The 18,181-nt window shown below is 44.3% G+C and overlaps 1 protein-coding gene across 1 annotated transcript in view; it reads left to right on the top strand.

Moving 5' to 3' along the window:
- Positions 1 to 18,181, top strand: part of PPP2R5A (protein phosphatase 2 regulatory subunit B'alpha) — an 82,960-nt gene that overhangs the window by 33,561 nt on the left and 31,218 nt on the right. Inside the window, exon 2 of the mRNA XM_018567266.1 lies at positions 6,421 to 6,617. Coding sequence (XP_018422768.1) covers positions 6,421 to 6,617 — 197 coding nt within the window. The remainder of the gene's footprint in view (positions 1 to 6,420; positions 6,618 to 18,181) is intronic.

Genomic DNA, 18,181 nt, shown 5'->3' with positions numbered 1-18,181 from the left:
CCCCAAAATGTTTTTTTTTTTTTTTTGCGGTGTTCCTGCTGGGGATTTTCATTCTGTTCTGGTGACCATTAACTCTGGTACATAATTAATGGGAAATGCACACATTTTAGGGCCGTCACAGGAACAAGAGGTGGTGGAATCTTCCATTGGGGTCACTTGTTCCAGTGACATGCATCTAAAAAGGGGTTTCTTCTAACTTTGGAGAGATTTAATATGTATGTCTAGTACAATAGTGGGTAAGCTGCGGTGGAACTGCAAATCCCATCATGTATCTCTCTCTGGGAGTCATGCCTGTGGCTGTGAGAATCTCGCAATGTCTCCTGGGAGTTGTAGTTCCACAACAGCTGGAGGGCCAGAGTTTGCCCACCCCTGGTCTAGTACAAGGAGTGAATAGAAATCTTACCGACAGGGCACACAGCAAAAACAAAAGGTCTGGTAGGGTCTTAACTATCCCCTGCTCTATTCAAAACTTTGGGGCGAATTTATCAAAACTGGAGCTGACAGAATCTGAAGCAATTACCCATGGCAACCAATCAGCTTCTGTCTTTTAGTTTGTTCAATTAAAGGGGCTTTTAAAGTGTCAATGGACTTTTTGGGGTACTGAAACTAGTCGCAGTTTTACGGATGCATACAATTTTTAAACTGGTCATGTTTGGTATCTATTTACTCCATGTAACCTTTTCATTTATATTTTATAAAAAAATGGGTATTGTGTTTTGAGGCATTTAAGTGCATTCATCATAAAATGTTGGGGTTTGATGAGGGGTTGCGCGAATATCGTGCAACATAAAAATTTGCAACTGCCGTAATTTTATTCTATAGGGTTTTGGCTCTTAGAAAATATATAATGTGTGGGGTTGTAAGTAATTTTCAGGCCTAAAATGTGGAATATAAAATGTTAACAAAAAAAAAAAAAAAGGCCTCTTTCTTAAAGGGCTTAATTGATCCGCCCCTGTCCTAGCATTAAGGCCCCGTTCACACTGAGCGATTTCGCGCTCCAATGCATGGCAATGGGGCAAAGGGTCCTGCTGTCGCGGGTCGTGCGTCACTACAGCAGGACCCTTTTTGGAGCGGATTTTGCCGCGATTCAAAGCTTTTCAATGCAAGCATTTGCGCGATATCGTGCAAAATGCAAATCGCGCGGCAAACGTGCGATTTGCGAATCGCCAAGTGTGGATGGGGCCTAAGGGAAAGTCACCCCAATGTAGTTCTAATCCATTCAGCCATTGAATATATATGAAGGGATAGGTCACAGTGAGTCAGTTCTGTGTAAATTTTCACCTTGAGTTTTGGAGTGTCTGCAGAACACAGACATGAACTCAATATGCACAATATACACATTTGTTCTTTTCTGTGCATCTCCACTCCCGGCTCTCCACCATGCCAGTCAGGTAAAAAAATATAATGGAAATAGAAGGAACGTGCCTAGCAGTGCACACACCATGCACCCTGCTGTATAAAATTCTCTGGTTGCTGGTCATCCAATTTGATTCTGCAGTGTGCGGATTCCCATTTCCACAAATAATTTGATCTGCCTGTTGACTGTGTGCATCCTCAATGCCACCTTATTACCCAAACTGCTGCACTATTTCAGTGCAGCCTACGGAAGCATTTCTTGTTTATAGGTTTAGGCCTGATGGGGCATGCGTCTTCACAGCAGGTGATAAGTGACAAGGAGCTGTAATCCATTCACAGATCTTTCCAAAGCCCTTCATTTGTCAATGGGTAAATCTATGTGGAGAACAGATAAAGCTGAATGTTTTAAAAGCTGAGCAGTTGTCACAAGTGATGGCGGGCTTTGTTGTTTGAGTGACATGATGTAATCCGTGATCAGATGTGATGATGAGCACACTCTCAGATATTTAGATGACAGGAGGCTCATAAGGCGTGCATGTAAAAAAACTGATAGGTGACTTTTCAGAGCCTTTTCTGTTGTGATTGTAAGTAGGGATGCACCGATACCGGTATTTTGGTACCGAGTACCGATAATTTGTTTTCGGTACTCGGCGATACCAATTACAGAGTAACGGAACTCCCATTCAGGAAGCCCGGTGGCGTGTAAAGACTCGCCACCCGGCTTCCCGATTAACAAGAAAGTGACCTACGGGGCCTCTCCAGCCAGAAAACAGCCTTCCTCCGGTACCCAGGCGGAGCGGTCTGGCCAGCCGATCAGGAAACCGGGCGCCGTGTAATGACGCAGCGCCCTGCTTTCTGATTGGCCGGGAGGCCGGCTCCATGCTCCCTCGTCATGAGATGACGAGGGAGCATGAAGCCAGTTTCCCGGCCAATCAGAATGCCAGGCGCTGCGTCATTACACGGCGCCCAGCTTCCCGACCAATCGGTAAGCCAGGCAGCACGTCATTACACGCTGCCTGGCTTCCTGATTGGCCGGAAAGTCGGCTCCATGCTCTCTCATCACAAGTAACGAGAGAGCATAGAGCCGATTCCCGGCCAATCAGGAAACCGGGCAGCGTGTAATGACGCGCTGTCCGGCTTCCTGATACAGGAAGTACTCGTGCTAGGCATCGGAGCATTTGGGCGAGTAAGAGTACTCGGTATTGGTACCGATATCGATACTAGTATTGGTATCGATGCATCCCTAATTGTAAGCATGTCGTCCCTGGCACCGTTCAAGAAATCTGTGAGAGAAGAGATGTATAGAAAGCTTTAAAGCAGAACTCCAAGGAAATTGTTTTCATGACTTCTCGGCTTTCAATGGTTGCTTTGCTTGTTCAGGTCACAGACCGCAGAGTAAAGCTGGTGCCAATAAAGCAGAACTCCCTGGAACATTTACTTAAAGGAGAACTTATGGGGTCAGTGTTTTTCCCCATAGTTCTCCTTGGGGTAACGGGAGGACACAAACTAGCGTCCTCCCGTTACCCTAAGCTCAGTATACTGCGAGCTACAGCTCGCGGTATACTGAGACGCCGCACCTGGAGCGGATCCCGACTTAGATGACGGGATCCGCCCAGCTGCGTGAGTGACAGCTGGCTCTGCCTATCTAGAGGCAGAGCCAGCTGTACCCGCCCCCTCCCCCGTCCGTTCCGCCAGTCAGCGCGGGGAGAGGGGAATCCAGCCCCTCCTCTGTCATGGCAGAGAGCCGTGACAGGATCGAGAGGTGAGGGAACCTGGTATGTGTTCCCTCACCTCCCGATCTACTGAGCCGACCTGTGACAGTCTGATTGTCACAGGTCGGCTTAGAACTATAAGGTGAGTGGAAATCACTCATCTCATAGTTCTCCTTTAACTCATGTAGTGGAACTACCCCCGCACTGCAAGGGTTAAGTGCTTGTTTTTGTCTAGTTCAAAAATAACAGTTGTACTTGCCCGATCCTCAAAGGCCTCCAGCTCATCTTTTCTAGCTCATAATAATGAACAGCTGAACAATGTGACATTATCATTGCTTGCTGGAATAAATGCATTATGGGGTATGCAGTCTTGAGAAATTGAAATTGCATCCATCACATCAAGCAGCAGGGAAGGGAATGGAAAGCACACTGGGACCAGGAAGTTGGTGAAAGTGATGGACAGACGGAAGGCAGCACTCTTTTTTTTTCACGTGAGCTTTGAGTGCATTATCAAAGACAACTCTACTATGTATTCCTATTACAATGCTGCTGTTATACCAGGGTAGTATATGCTGGGACTTTAGAGCTCCTTTAGTACTCCTTTTTAAATAGGCTTGACTAAAACCTCTGTAGCTTCCCTTTTAAATGTATACATGTAGTTGTTCAGGTGTTTCCTGATGATGCGATGCTTTGGCGACAGACCATCTTATTTGGAGTACAAAGTTCTACACTGCCTAAAATACTCTCTATATAATAGATAGATGTCTGTTTTTATTCTATAGAAAAAGCTGTATGTTCACAAAATACACGTGACATTTGCAAATCGGGACGTAAAAAGCGATACGACGTATACAATTTTTTAGATATCATTATGGAAACTTAGATGTATGGAGTATAGGGCTGCAACAACTAATCGACATAATCGATTATTGAAAAAGTTGTCAACTTTTTCAATAATCGATTAATCGAATTCCGATCAGTTGGCCCTGTTCACAGCTCTCACTATCTTTTTTCTTTTTTACTTCCACCGCTCCAAGCTTGCTCCTGTGATGGACTACAATCTCAATACAAACTAGTAGTTCTATCACTGGAGCCATTTTTTAAACTTTATTTTATTGTTTATCCGATTAACCGATTAATCGAACTTAATAATCGGCTAACTAATCGATTTTGAAAATAATCGTTAGCTGCAGCTCTAATGGAGTATACCATTTTTTTGTTTTGTTTTTCACATATTGGAGAAATGTCCTCTCAAATTGTGTCCCCAAATCCTAGGACAGGAATTAAGGGGCAATCTCCCAATGGAAGCACAATAGTAAAAACCTAATGGTTTCAACCTTACCCCATTTTATCCAAAACCATTAAAAAAAAAAAAGTTTTTCTTTAAAATGAATCTTGGAATCCTGTTACTTAAAACGAACAAATACAAAATCGTATATCAGTATAAAATGCAGACTAGTATAGGTGCCCTCACATACCTGCAGCGTCCTGCAACACCCACCACTCTCTGTAATCTCCAGGCCTTTATGATTGGGCAAAGCTCTGACATCCTGGTAGCTCCCTCCTGCCTCGCATGCACATTTGTACTGGCCAGTCACGATGATTGGTTGTTTGACTGGCCAATAGTAAAGTGCTTGGGGTGGACAAGCTTCAATGCTAACAGGCAGTTACTTACATTTGCCAAATGATCTATAATGAACGTTTACTGCAGGTGGCTGTAATGAACATTTGGATGGTTGCAGTAAGGTACATTCGATTCTGCTATCCCTGCGTTCACCGTCTTCTGTTTTGCGACCTGACTTGTACATGCGCTTATTGCTGCAGCCTAAGATCTGAAGATTGTCTCCCTGGAACTGTGCCCAGTAACCTGTAATGTTCCTGTGATCTAAAATACAGTATTATTGGCAGACCGAAATAATGCTTCTATTGATTTGCATTGTGCTTAGACGGTATATCTGCAGAATCCCTGTGGGTCTGTCTCAAATAAAAAAATGATATAGTAAAGTAAGAAAGCCTACTCCAGTAGTCGGGGCCGCTGTGCAGCTAGCAGGAATAAAATGCTAATGGAACTGTTACAGATAGGCATAATTAAAGGCTGTAACAATGAAGGCTGAGAATATTTCATACCTGCATGGCATGTTGGAGTTGCAGTATGTTTTCCAGTTTTATAACCTGTGTATCCTGACAGTAATAGTACTTTTTATGACTTGTTTCTGCTGGATGGTGACAATGCAAGTGTGAAGGGTGACAAGTTCACTACAGTGTTGTCATGCCTTCCTGTGTTGCCTCCCATTTGAAGAAGAGCATTGCATGGTAACATAACCTCTTCCTCCTTGCTGTGGAAGAGGCTAACCATTCACATGTAATTTAGTTTGACATGATGATTGACGGTGACGGCACCCTGTGGCTGGAGTCCAGTCCCCTCTTAGAATGTCTCAGGAAGTGACTCTTGGCACATCTACTCTTAACAGCTGCAGCCCTAATTTCCAAGGAAGGTCGGGGAAGCTGTTCTGTCACCGCAAGTTAATGAGCATATTAGAAGGTATCAAATGACTAATACAGAAGCTTTCCACGTGTAACACAGTGCAGATGATGATCGATATAACAATGGTTTGGTTATATGGCCTTTACATCTGCTTTAACAGTAATGTTAATGGTCATAGCTGTGTCTTATCCAACTGAAATTGAACATCTTGGGATGTTTAATTTCTATATAAATCTAGTTTAGTCCCTGGTGAAGACTTGTAACCATCCAGGTCAAATCTGTATACATTACTATAAACAGATAGCCGGCTTGATTGTACCCTGAGGACCGATGCAGACCTAAGCGATCCGGGATTGCGCGTCATGCACTATGACAGACAGCGATTGCTGCGCGGCCCCATTAATTTCAATGGGGTGACAGCAATCGCAGAAAAAAGGTACATGTACCTTTTTTTGTGTGTGCAATACACGGCGCGCCGATGCCCACATACTCACCACTGATACTGATACTAGTATCTGTATCTGTGCATCCCTATTTTCAAACATTTATAATAATTTTTTTAAGTTTGATTTATATTTGATACAATATTAGACAAATAGTGTGTTATAACAAGCTGCAATTTATGGTATTTTCATCCGTCCTTATCGATTTTGTAAGATGTTTCAGTTTTTATCTAGTGGGTTGGCTTCAAGAACCTTCAGTTGTGTTCTGTTTTTGTTTTTCTTGTGTTGATTTTGCTTACAACCATTAAGAAAGGCTTCCTTAAGAGAATTAAAGATGATGTGTTTTATTGGTATATAGGTGTAACCAGCTAGGTGTGATTACAAACACAGCAAATGACAAATCTCTGCTTGTTCTCTCTTGTAGATGCCACTTCCAATGACCAGCAAGACCTCTTCTGTCAGAAGCTGCAGCAGTGCTGCATGCTCTTTGATTTTATGGACTCAATATCTGATCTGAAGAGCAAAGAGATAAAGAGAGCCACTCTGAATGAATTGGTTGAATATGTATCCACAAATCGAGGGATAATTGTAGAATCTGCATACCCGGATATCACACAAATGGTAAGTTCTTAAATCTTAAAACGTTCAGTTGAAACTCTTCTAGGCACTTGTGTAGTACTTGTTGGATGTAGTTTGTGATATGCTACATATTTCTCTGTCGATCCATCCAACATTGCTGTGTTTTCTGCATTAATATGCTAAGGAGGTTAATATACTTTACACGGCTTTATCTTTAGATACGATTGGGGAGTCCTGTGTCCGGAACTTGCGATTTCCTGCAGCAGCAATCCCTAATGTGCCATCTTGCGAGCGGCAGCTGTCACCCATTCAAGTTAATGATTGGGTGACGGCTGCTGCATTTGAACACTGGCACACCGCATGTAATTTATGTGATACAATTACATGTGGTTAGGAATCCCTAATCGCACCTAAAGATATAGGTGTGAATAGGGCCTTTAAAGGCCTGTACGTCTGCAAATGTCATTCACTTGCCATGGTTCTTGCCACTCCCTTGTTTTTTTAGTGAACATTGCATAGAGTTCTCTTTCTGCTTTAACCTCCCTTTAGAACCTCCTCATTTGCATAGCAGACAATCACACTGCAAGGCTGATTTAAGCTATCATTGTGTTGTATCGTTGTGTAGCAGCTTCATATAAAGACAGATTTTTACCTAATTACACTAGCTGAAATTAAATACACTATATTGCCAAAAATATTGGGACACTGGCCTTTATACGCACATGAACTTTTAATGGCATCCCAGTTTTAGTCCGTAGGGTTCAATATTGGGTTGGCCCACCTTTTGCAGCTATAACCGCTTCAACTCTTCTGGGAAGGTATCCACAAGGTTTAGGAGTGTGTCTATGGGAATGTTTGACCATTCTTCCAGAAGCACATTTGTGAGGTCAGGTGCTGATATTGGACGAGAAGGCTGGGCTCGCAGTCTCCGCTCTTATTGATCCCAAAGGTGTTCTATCGGGTTGAGGTCAGGTTCCTCCACCCCAAACTTGCTCATCCATGTCTTTATGGACCTTGCTGTGTGCACTGGTGCGTGGTCATGTTGGAACAGGAAGGGGCCATCCCCAAACTGTTCCTAAAAGTTGGGAGCTTGAAATTGTCCAAAATGTCTTGGTATGCTGATGCCTTAAGAGTTCCCTTCACTGGAACTAAGTGGCCAAGTCCAACCCCTGAAAAACAACCCCACACCATAATCCCCCCTCCACCAAACTTTACACTTGGCACAATGCAGTCAGGCAAGTACCATTCTCCTGGCAACCGCCAAAGCCAGACACGTCCATCGGATTGCCAGACAGAGAAGCGTGATTCGTCACTCCCAGAGAACACGTCTCCACTTCTCTAGAGTCCAGTGGCGGCGTGCTTTACACCACTGTATCCGACGCTTTGCATTGCACTTGGTGACTTAAGGCTTGGATGCAGCTGCTTGGCCATGGAAACCCATTCCTGAAGCGCTCTACGCACTGTTGTTGTGTCAATCTGAAGGCCACATCAAGTTTGGAGGTCTGTAGCTATTCTGCAGACAGTTGGCAACTTGTGCGCTTCAGCATGCGCTGACCCCGCTCTGTCATTTTACGTGGCCTACCACTTCGTGCCTGAGTTGCTGTTCCCAGTTGCTTCCACTTTGTTATAATACCACTAACAGGTGACCGTGGAATATTTAGTAGCAAGAAAATGTCACGGATGGACTTATTGCACAGGTGGCAACCTATCGCGGTATAACGCTTGAATTCACTGAGCCCCTAAAGGTGCCCATACACCTTACGACCATCGCAAGACTTTTGTCTTGCGATGGTCGTATGCTTCTTGAAAGCCCGTACGATCTGCCCACCTTGGACGGGCAGATCGTACTTGCGATCATCGAAAGCCCGCCCCGCTGAGGGGCGGGCTTCCGATGACGGCAATGCAGAACGGGCAGTGTGCGCGTGCGCACACCGGCCCGCTCCGCAGCTATCGGGCGAGCAGGCTAGAAACCCGCCGAGAATCCTACGATTCTCGGCTGGTTTTCAAGCATGTTGGCTCGACAAAAGACGTGCGACCGTACAGTAGAAACGGTCGCACGTCTTAGTTCACACTGCTCGATTCTCGTACGATCGCGGGATTTCACCCGATTCTTGTACGAGAATCGAGCAGTGTATGGGCACCTTAAGAGCGACTCATTCTTCCACAAATGTTTGTAGAAGTAGTCTGCGTGTCTAGGTGCTTGGTTTTATACACCTGTGGCCATGGAGGTGATTGGAACACCTGAATCCAATGATTTTTTAAAGGGGTGTCCCAATACTTTTGGCAATATAGTCTATGTCATGACCTTTGAATGTGGGGAAGTGAAGGCATGGTAGATCTTCAAGTTGAGACTTCATTTCAGTATGTGCCCTGGGCATATAGGAAAAATGTCAAGACAGATGCCAGCACTGTCACTTAAAGAGACTCTGTCATGTTGGGAATATTGAAAGCTGCTGACAGGTGTACAATTCCTCTGCTTGCCTGCACTTCATGTGTGTCAGCAGCTCTCATTTTTTCTGAAGCAACATTCTCTTTAAGTAGTTGTGCTAGGATTAATATGCTAAAATATCTGACAGGCCCAGCTGAAGAGCTTGCCTAGTTTATTTTAATGACCCTACCCAGGTAAGACTTGTTGTTTTCCTGTTCACAATCCAGGCTGCAGCTTTTCTAGGATACTTTTATAAGCTGCTTACAGTTGTAAGAAATGCTGTGTATTCAGGAGCAGTTTCTGTTTTTGCTTCCGCTACCATATCGTTTTAGGCCCTCTACTCTTCATTTGTACAGTTGCATGCGTAGAGCTGTTGGGGTGATATTTTAAGCCAAATGGTTTTTAAGCGTTTTCAAATTCAGATCAAATCACTTGATGCTGCTACTTGAGGTTTAAAAGTTGTATTTATCCTCAGAATCAGCTTGTCACTTGTCCCTTGCAGGGTCCTATGAAGCCACCCTTGTGTGTGCTAGTAAGCTGTGTGTGTCTCCACAAACACACAGACACAGCTAGGCAATCAACTCCCCTAGGCCATCAACTCCCCTCCTCCCTCCTCCAAGCAAGTAGATGGACAGCTGGTGGAGACTGTGCTCTCCCTTGTGATCTTGTTCTGACAGGAAGTTCAGGGAAGCCGAGTTGAGATAGTTGGAACTGTTTGGGAACTTGATGACTGGGCTTGGGCAAAAATGTAAATAAATACTTTGCTGAGCAATGTCTATTTGATCTGAATGCATTACTCAAAAAGGAGAGTAAGTTTAATACTACTTTAAAGCTGAATTCCAGGAAGGCATAAATTAGTGCAGCTCTGTATTTAATGCATCGTTAAATGTATTGTTTTAATTGCAAGAAGTGTAATTGCCTAAATTTGACTTAACATTCTTTTGCATTCCCCTCTAGAGTAGAGCTATGGCTTGGGGAGGGAGAAGCAGCACAAAGATCCAATCATTGCAAGGAACCTGTTGATAAGGGGATGAAGCAGAGTGCAAGAGAGATTAGTTTATCTGTAGCTTTTCCTTTTATTATTCATGATCAAGGTTGGGGGGGGGAAAGGGCACCTGTAAGTGCTACTGAACTGCAGAACTGAATGAAGTCACCTTGTCTGTCAGGCAGGGATGTGTGGAGTTGCAGAGCTGTTTTAATTTCAGGCTGGATAGAAATATGAATCATTTAGCAGGGAAAACAGCTCCTGTATGTGTTTTATTTTATGGTTTTGTATAGCTGTTTGCCTGGAGTTTATCTTTAATTAAGAACTATGGGTGTAACCTTTTTTATCCCATAGTTTGCCAAAGGGTCATGGGAGGACATATACTAACCTCCTCCCGTGACCCGAAGCTCAGTATATAGCGGGCTATTGCTCACTACCCTGTTTCCCCGAAAATAAGGGCTACCCCGAAAATAAGACCTAGTACTATTTTTGGGAATTACAAGACACAGAGAGCGCCTCCAGTGATAGAACTACTAGTTTGTATTGAGATTGTAGTCCATCACAGGAGCAAGCTTGGAGCGGTGGAAGTAAAAAAGAAAAAAGATAGTGGTGGTGTGCAATATAGTGAAATTAAAAGTTTAAAATTATACAGCAATGATGAAGAATGGCATAGACTATAGATGACTACAAAACCCAGCAATAGCACATTATACAGCCCAATGCAGAATACCACCAGCTATAGAGGAATACAACAAATCCCAGCAATACATTATACATAAGGTATCTATAGCTGATGGTACATTGCTCTGTATAATATACAGTACAGCAGAATGTACCATCAGCTATAGAGGAATACAAATCCCACAATCCCAGCAATACATTATAGAGCACCATGTGTGGGAAAGTGCAGGCTTACCTGAGCAGTCTTCCAGCAACTTGTTTCTGAGATCGGTCCTGTCTATCAGCGGCTGTCATCCACCCACAACTGCTCCTCCTTACTTCTTCTCCCCGCGTCCCTGTTCCGATCGTGGATGTGGGGGGGGGCGGTGAGCGTGAGGCGAGGAGGAGGTGCGGCGTGTGGAGCGTGGATGCGGCCGGGCGGGTCTGGCAGCAGCGAGCGTGAAGTGGGGAGGAGGTGTGGCGCGTAGCGTGTGTGGAGCCGTGAACAGTCGGAAGCCGATTGATCGATGAATGAAAAAGTTGACAACTTTTTCAATAATCGATTATGTCGATTAGTTGTTGCAGCCCTACTGCATGCACTTTTTTTTCTGACCACACCGGACCATAATTCAAGCACATCTGCCATGCGTCCGTGTGATCGCACTGCACCCAGGGCGAATGGCTGCGGTGCCATTGACTTAAATGCACCACCATGCCCACTCCTGCCCCAGAACACAGTGAGTCGGCCGGGATACAATCCAGTGAGTTTCGGCACCAAATTGGGCCGGAACACACTGGGGCTGGTGTGAATTAGTTCTTCTAAGTTCTATTCTATATCGACAGAGTCACGTTGAATCAGTACGTTTTTTCAGGCTGCCTGAACCAAAGTTGTTTTTTCTAATCCACTTTCACCAGATATCACAGAGCTCCTCGCATGTGGGAGCTTTTCAAATTTGTGTGACTTCCTCCGTCACTGGAACACGACAAGGGGGGGAAATTTAAGGAGGGATTCTCCTCACTTTGAAAGATTTCTACTCACTTCTTTTGTGTCTGCGGCCAGGAGTTCAGGGAGTCTTCAGTGGAAACAGATGACCATAAAACTTTAACAGGTGTTAACTAGGGATGCACTGATATATAGGCCACCGAAACTTGTCGGCCGAAAATGGCACTTTTGGCTAAATGCCGAAAGTGCAATTTTCCTGCTGATACATCGCCGCATCCCAGGTTTCTCTCCTCCCCGCTGGGCGCAGCTGTGTCCCAGCGGGAAGGTGAGGAAGTGACAGCCGGCCGAGCGCTGCGTGAGGAGAGCGCTGTGAGCAGCCGGTGTCTCTCCTCCCACACCGCTCAGCCGCCTATCACAGTGTGGCAGAGCGGTGTGGGGGCGGAGACAGCGCTGTCACAGGAGGCTGGGCTTTCCTCTCGCAGCGCTCACTCAGCCTCCTGTGACATTGTGTCAGAGAGGAGAGCAGGCTACAAACACTCAGTGATTGCTGAGTGCTTGTAAATAATTGAGGATATGGTATGGTTAATATATCAATTATGAATGAATGGGATTGATCTACATCACCTCCTGTTCATTCATGATTGTGGATATAGTAAACATACTCTGTCCTCATGTTATCAATGAACAGGAACACTCATAGAGGATTCCTGTTCATTGATAACAGGGGATACAGAAAAAGAGATTGAGGACTCTGTGTTCTCAATCCCTTCTATTTTAAAAAGGGAAAAATCAGGGGTCTTTTTTAGACCCCCAATATTTACCTGAAGCCCCTAAAAGTAAAGTAAAAAATAAAAATATTTAATAAAAAAATTAATAAATACAAATATAAAACAATTTAAAAGTTTATTAAAAAATAAATACAAATAAAAAATTTAAATAAAAACATTTTCGGTATCGGTTGCGGCCGGACAATTTTTGTATTCCGGTTCGGTTTTTAAATTTCTATTTCGGTGCACCTCTAGTTTTAACCCTTACACACGCAGTCCTTGCTGGACCTCCACTTTAATTCTCGCACTGAGTCTTACCCTGAAAATTAAAGTGGACCTTGCAATTAAAGGCATTACATCAGCATTTTATCCCCGTATATATAATTGCTGTATAAATGTGGGGGGGAAAAAAACACGTGGACAAGGATTTCGCAAATAGACTTGCCTTACTCCCCTGGCACCAAAACAATGGTGACATGGCACTCCTTCCAACGAGGTCCTGGGAACACTGTCGATCCCAAATTTTGAGTAGGAATGGTGTGCTGCTCTTCATAAGCCTTGTTTACTGCTTTCCAAACACAGCATTTATGGTTGTGATTACAAATATTTGTCTTAACAATCAAAATTATTTTGTTGTAGAATTGTTGAGGCTTCTCTAAGGGCTTGTTCACACCAAATCCGGACCAGATTTGCATGAGTTTCTGCATATGCAGTGCTTTTAGCCGTGTTTTTGCTGCAGTCTTCCGGCTGCTTTTTTTAAAGCCTAAAATGGGCTTTCAGTGGTTCAGGCCGTTTTTGATGCGTTGCTTGAGTTTTACTGTGTTCCAGAGCAGAAAAAATAGGGCATGCTGCAGTTTTTCCACATGCTCTGGAACTGAATGTTGTGGTGTGAACTAAAGGCCAAAATACCATTGGAATACATTAGATGCATTTTTGATGCGTTCTGCAACTGCTCTGCACTAGGTGTGAACAAGCCCTCAGTGTTTGGTTTACTGTAAGTAGGGCTGCAACTAATTATTTTCATCGATTTAGTTGACCGTTTTGTTTTTTCTCTCTCGGATTAATCGGATAAATAAATGTCATCCTTAATTTAAAATATAATGCAGTGTTACAAACGGTTTCTTTCAGAATTAAACTTCATGCAAAGTTTTTTGCAGTCGCATCGCACTGGAATGATCAGCATTGCGGTACAGTGTGTTCCAGTGCGGGCGATCACACTGTGGGTGGGAGGTGCGTTTGGGATGCCATTGAAATGAATGGCACTGGAACGCACCTCCCGCAGGAGGCTGAAACCAAAAATTACTTTTTTTTTTTCCCCCCACCTTTTTTAGTTTTTAATTTTATATTAACTGTAATTTAAGCACATGGCTCTTAAATAGCTTCAGCCCGGGAATGACAGCTTCCTGTGGCAAGATTCCGCAGACGGCAGCTGAATGTAAATACAGCAGGTAGTGGGCGAGTGCTAGAGCCAGCCTGCTATTGGCCATTTCAAATTACGATAGCAAATAGCAGGCTCGCTATTGCACCCGCCCACTGCTTGCTATGCCCAGCGCATGGAGGAGAGAGATAGGGGATTCAACCCTCATTGTAAGTGAGATGTTTTGTTGCAGCAAAAATGGTTAACTTTTACAAATTCTGCCAGGGGTATGTAAACATTTGAGCGCAACTGTACATGTGCAGTTTGTTAAAATGTACCAATGTTGCAATTCTCAAAAGGATTACCTGATGTTCAGTTTAAATACTGTTCGTGGTATTTCTTGTGGTATGTAAGACTCCTTACCATAGAAATGTGTGTAAAATGAATCCATAAAGATTATCACACCAGATATCTCTCCCTAAACCTGAATTCCAACTACAGAGCTTTATCTACATTCCTGAGGCAGATAAAATCTACCCCTTGTTATGGTGTGTAAAATATTTTCCGCATCTTGGCTTTCTCTGTAATTCCTTCATTAGCTTGCTAAATACTACTATCAGTGCTGAACGTCCGGCACTGTGGGTGTGAGAGCTACGACTGCGAGAGTAAAGGGAGCCGGTCACCCTCCGTTTCCTCTCTGTTTGCCCATTCATGAACAGAATACAAGGTGTTCTGTGAATGGACAAGGGGAGGAAAGTGAGGGGAAAGGATCAGTTTAGTGTTTTTTTCCACACGTGCGATGAGAATTTAAGTTGCTGTACCTGGTTAGAAGCTGTCCTCCTGCTGGCAAAACGCTGGCTGTGTGCAGACAGGAAGCGGCATCTGCGCCTGCGATTGCAAAACCTCCTATGCCCCTCCTACAACACCCTTCCAACGCTTCTTAAGGCCTCATTCACACTGCCGCGCATATACGCACGTACGTATTGTACCATTCACAACATATGCAAATAAATGGCTCCATACACGCAGCCGCGTATGGAGCCGTATATTTGCGCAGCGTATATATGCGCAAAAACAGAATGGAACAGAGATGTGTCCGGGCAGCGTATCTCTGCGTATTTACGCGTATGTACATGCGTACAGCACATTTAAATTCCATTACAACTGATGCATTCTGGGATTGCATATAGTGCACGCATATACGCGCATAGACACTCGTATATACACGCATGAACGTCCAGTGCAGTCCACACATGGGCGGTAGTGCTGTGTTGCTGTGTGTTTAGAAAAAATAGAGTGCTTGTCGCGTTCTTGAGCCATTGCCGCTGGTCAAATGCCTCCATTGAAGCATGAAAGTGTAGTGCCCGTTAAACACTCAGTCAATGCTCTATGTCATTTTTCAGACATTTAAGAAGAGTTCATGGGTGTTTAAGGAGAGGCATTGAGGAGGTTTTGCAGTCCCAAAAACCACTGGGGAATCGGAGTGAGTGGACAGAGCAGGTGCAGATGCCACGTCCTGTCTGCACACAGCCAGCAAGAGGACAGCTTCTAGCCGGGTACAGAAACTTGTGACAGCCTGACCTATGCCACCCTGTAGTGCCAGCTGTTATCAGTGACATCCAAAGCAGTGCCAGCCATACCATCTCCAGGCATTACAAGTACCAGCCAGAACCAGTCATGGATTAACTTTCCCCTACTTGCATGGCATTTTGCATGCGTTTTTGACGCCTCCTAATGCCCGTCGAATGCTTTGTTAACACTATAGGGGCTTTAATCGGCACTGCTCATTCATTAAATTCTCAACACACATGTAAAAGAACCCGTACCCATGGTGCTGGGTGTTTAGCACTGACTGTAGGATCCAATAAAGGTAAGAATGGTATTGGTACAGCCATAGTAGAGACCTGCATTGATAAAAGTAAGGTACCTAGCTGTGACATAAGCAGTGACTGTGGGCCAGTTTTCTGCTTCCAGAGTTTTCGTGTTCTCTGTTCAGATTTCCCCCTTTTTGCAGGAAGGGAGATTTCCTGAATGATATCACAGCTGACTGAGTACTTTTTCCACTTTCACCAAGTCTCTCAGCATAATCCTTTCCTGATCTGATACTTGTAAGGAGGTTTAGATCACATTATGATTATAGTTTTCCATAAACATGAATTATTCTGTCAGATAATCAGACCTCCGGCTAATTTGGTATTAGTGTTGGTTTTACAGCTTTATCTGGTTTGGTGATCTTCCCGTCTTCTCCTGGCAGCAATGTACATAGGGGATGAATAACCTCCAGAAGAGGAGCGGTCTTCCTGATTGGTTGGGAAGCACTTCTCCCGTCTGTCTAAATAGGATTTTGTTTTAAACCGTGGAGCGATTGAAATCACTGAATATAATCGTGTTGTACTTTGATTCAAGTTTTTGCACCTGTACACGGCAGCTACAATTAGGCAAACGCCTAACGAGATACAGATAGCCCCCAAAAAACTGACAGCGGGTTTTAAGTAATTTTAAACTCTCAAACTTTTTTTCAATTAGGAATCCAGATCAAACAAATATATACCGCCCAGCAGTGTATTACTTTGAAGTGCTTGGGCAAAAGGTTTATCAAGTAATTTGGGGGGAATTTATCAAAACTTGAGCGGACAAAATCTGGAGCAGATTGACTGCAGTGTAAATCAGATTCTCTCTCTCTCTCTCTCTCTCTCTCATATTTTCAAATCTTACCTGGGCAAACTAAAGAGAGATGCTGATTGGTTGACATAAGCAACTGCTCCATATTCTGCTTCAGTTTTGATAAATTCCCCATATGATTCGGAACAGCTCCAACTCTCTCAGCTCAGCTTCCCTGAACTTCCTGCCCATTACAAGATCAAAAGCTTCACCCAAAAAATCCCATTCATTCATATGGCCCCTGTGCACACCTAAGCATTTTTTCGCAATAAGCAAAATTCCTGTAGCTGGAAAAAGTACATGTGATTCTTTTTCACAGATCTCAGCTCGTTTTGGCCCCATAATATGCTTGAAAACGCACTTTACAATAGGTTTTGCGTGTATTTACACGCATGTGCACTACAATCTGCTCCTACAAACGCGCGTAATTAATACAGTATATGCACGTGTACACGCGTAAAAGCATGCAACAACGCAGCTGTGCATGACAACCAATTAGCTTCCCTCTTTCATTTTCAAATCTTAAGGTGCCCATACACCTTACAACCATCGCACGACTTTCGTTGATTGTTGGGTAATTAAAATCTCGTACAATCTGCCCATCTTGGACAGGCAGATCGTACTTGCGATCATTGCAAGCCCGCCCCGCTGAGGGGAGAGCTTCAGATTATTCCAATGCTGAGCGGGCAGTGTGCGCTTGCACACACCGGCCTGTTCGGCATTTGTCTTCCGAGCATGCCACTAACCCGCCGAAAATCTTACGATTTTCGGCAGGTTTTCAAGTGTGCTCGGAAGACAAAAGACGTGCGACCGTACAGTAGAAACGGTGGCACGCCTTCCATACACCTGCCGATTATCGTACGATCATCGTACGATCACGGGATCACCCGCGAGTATCGTACGATAATCGGCAGGTGTATGGGTACCTTTATCTGATAAAACTGATAGAAGCTGATGGTTGCCATGCACAGCTGCTCCAGATTTTTGTCTGCTCCCTTTTGACTTTATAAACACTTTAACTGGAAAAACAGCTTGCTAACACACACAAGGACCCTGCAAGGGATAGGAACCACCCTTAGGGCCCGTTCACACCGGGGCGGTTCATCCGCAATGAACAATCCCATTCATTGCTATGGGGACCTTAATGCAACCTGAACCGCCTCCCGCCCGAATTGCTCCCTGAGATTTTTTTCCCCGCGCTGATCAGCACGGTTTCCATACAGCTTTCAATGGAACGGTTTTGGGAATTTTTAATTGCGTTTCAGCTCTGAAACGCAATTCAAGACGCCTAAAACCACTTTTTTAAAAATCGCAAGGAAACCATGCTGATCCGCACCTGCCATGGTGTGAACGGGGGGGCCTAACACAGGATATCAGGGACAGTGCTCAGCGGTCCAGCTGATTCTGCAGGAAACTAAAACTTTAAAACATCCGGGAGCGGCATCCATTGTAAGTGATTTCATTTAGAAGAGACTAAAACCCTTTTTGACCTTAAATTTTACTCTCTTGTTGTAATTCATTTTAATTTACTCAGGGCTTGTTCACATCAAATCTGGACCAGATCTGCATAGGTTTCTGCACATGCAGTGCAGTGTGTTTTGACGCGTTCCAGGCTGTTTTAACCTGTTGCCATTCAAAAAATGGACGGACGGCGGACTCGCATTTGCGGGTTGCCGTCTCCAGACGGCATTTTTTTTTCTGCTCGTGCGCGCCCGGGCAGAAAAAAGCCCGTTCAATGCAAAGAGCCGTTACCGGCTGTTACACACACACACACACACACACACACACACACACACACACACACA

Source organism: Nanorana parkeri, unplaced genomic scaffold (assembly GCF_000935625.1).
Source record: "Nanorana parkeri isolate BGI_ZX_2015 unplaced genomic scaffold, ASM93562v1 scaffold1, whole genome shotgun sequence".
Classification (NCBI taxonomy): domain Eukaryota; kingdom Metazoa; phylum Chordata; class Amphibia; order Anura; family Dicroglossidae; genus Nanorana; species Nanorana parkeri.
Note: the sequence above shows the minus strand (reverse complement) of the source record. Positions and strands in the feature narration are given on the sequence as shown.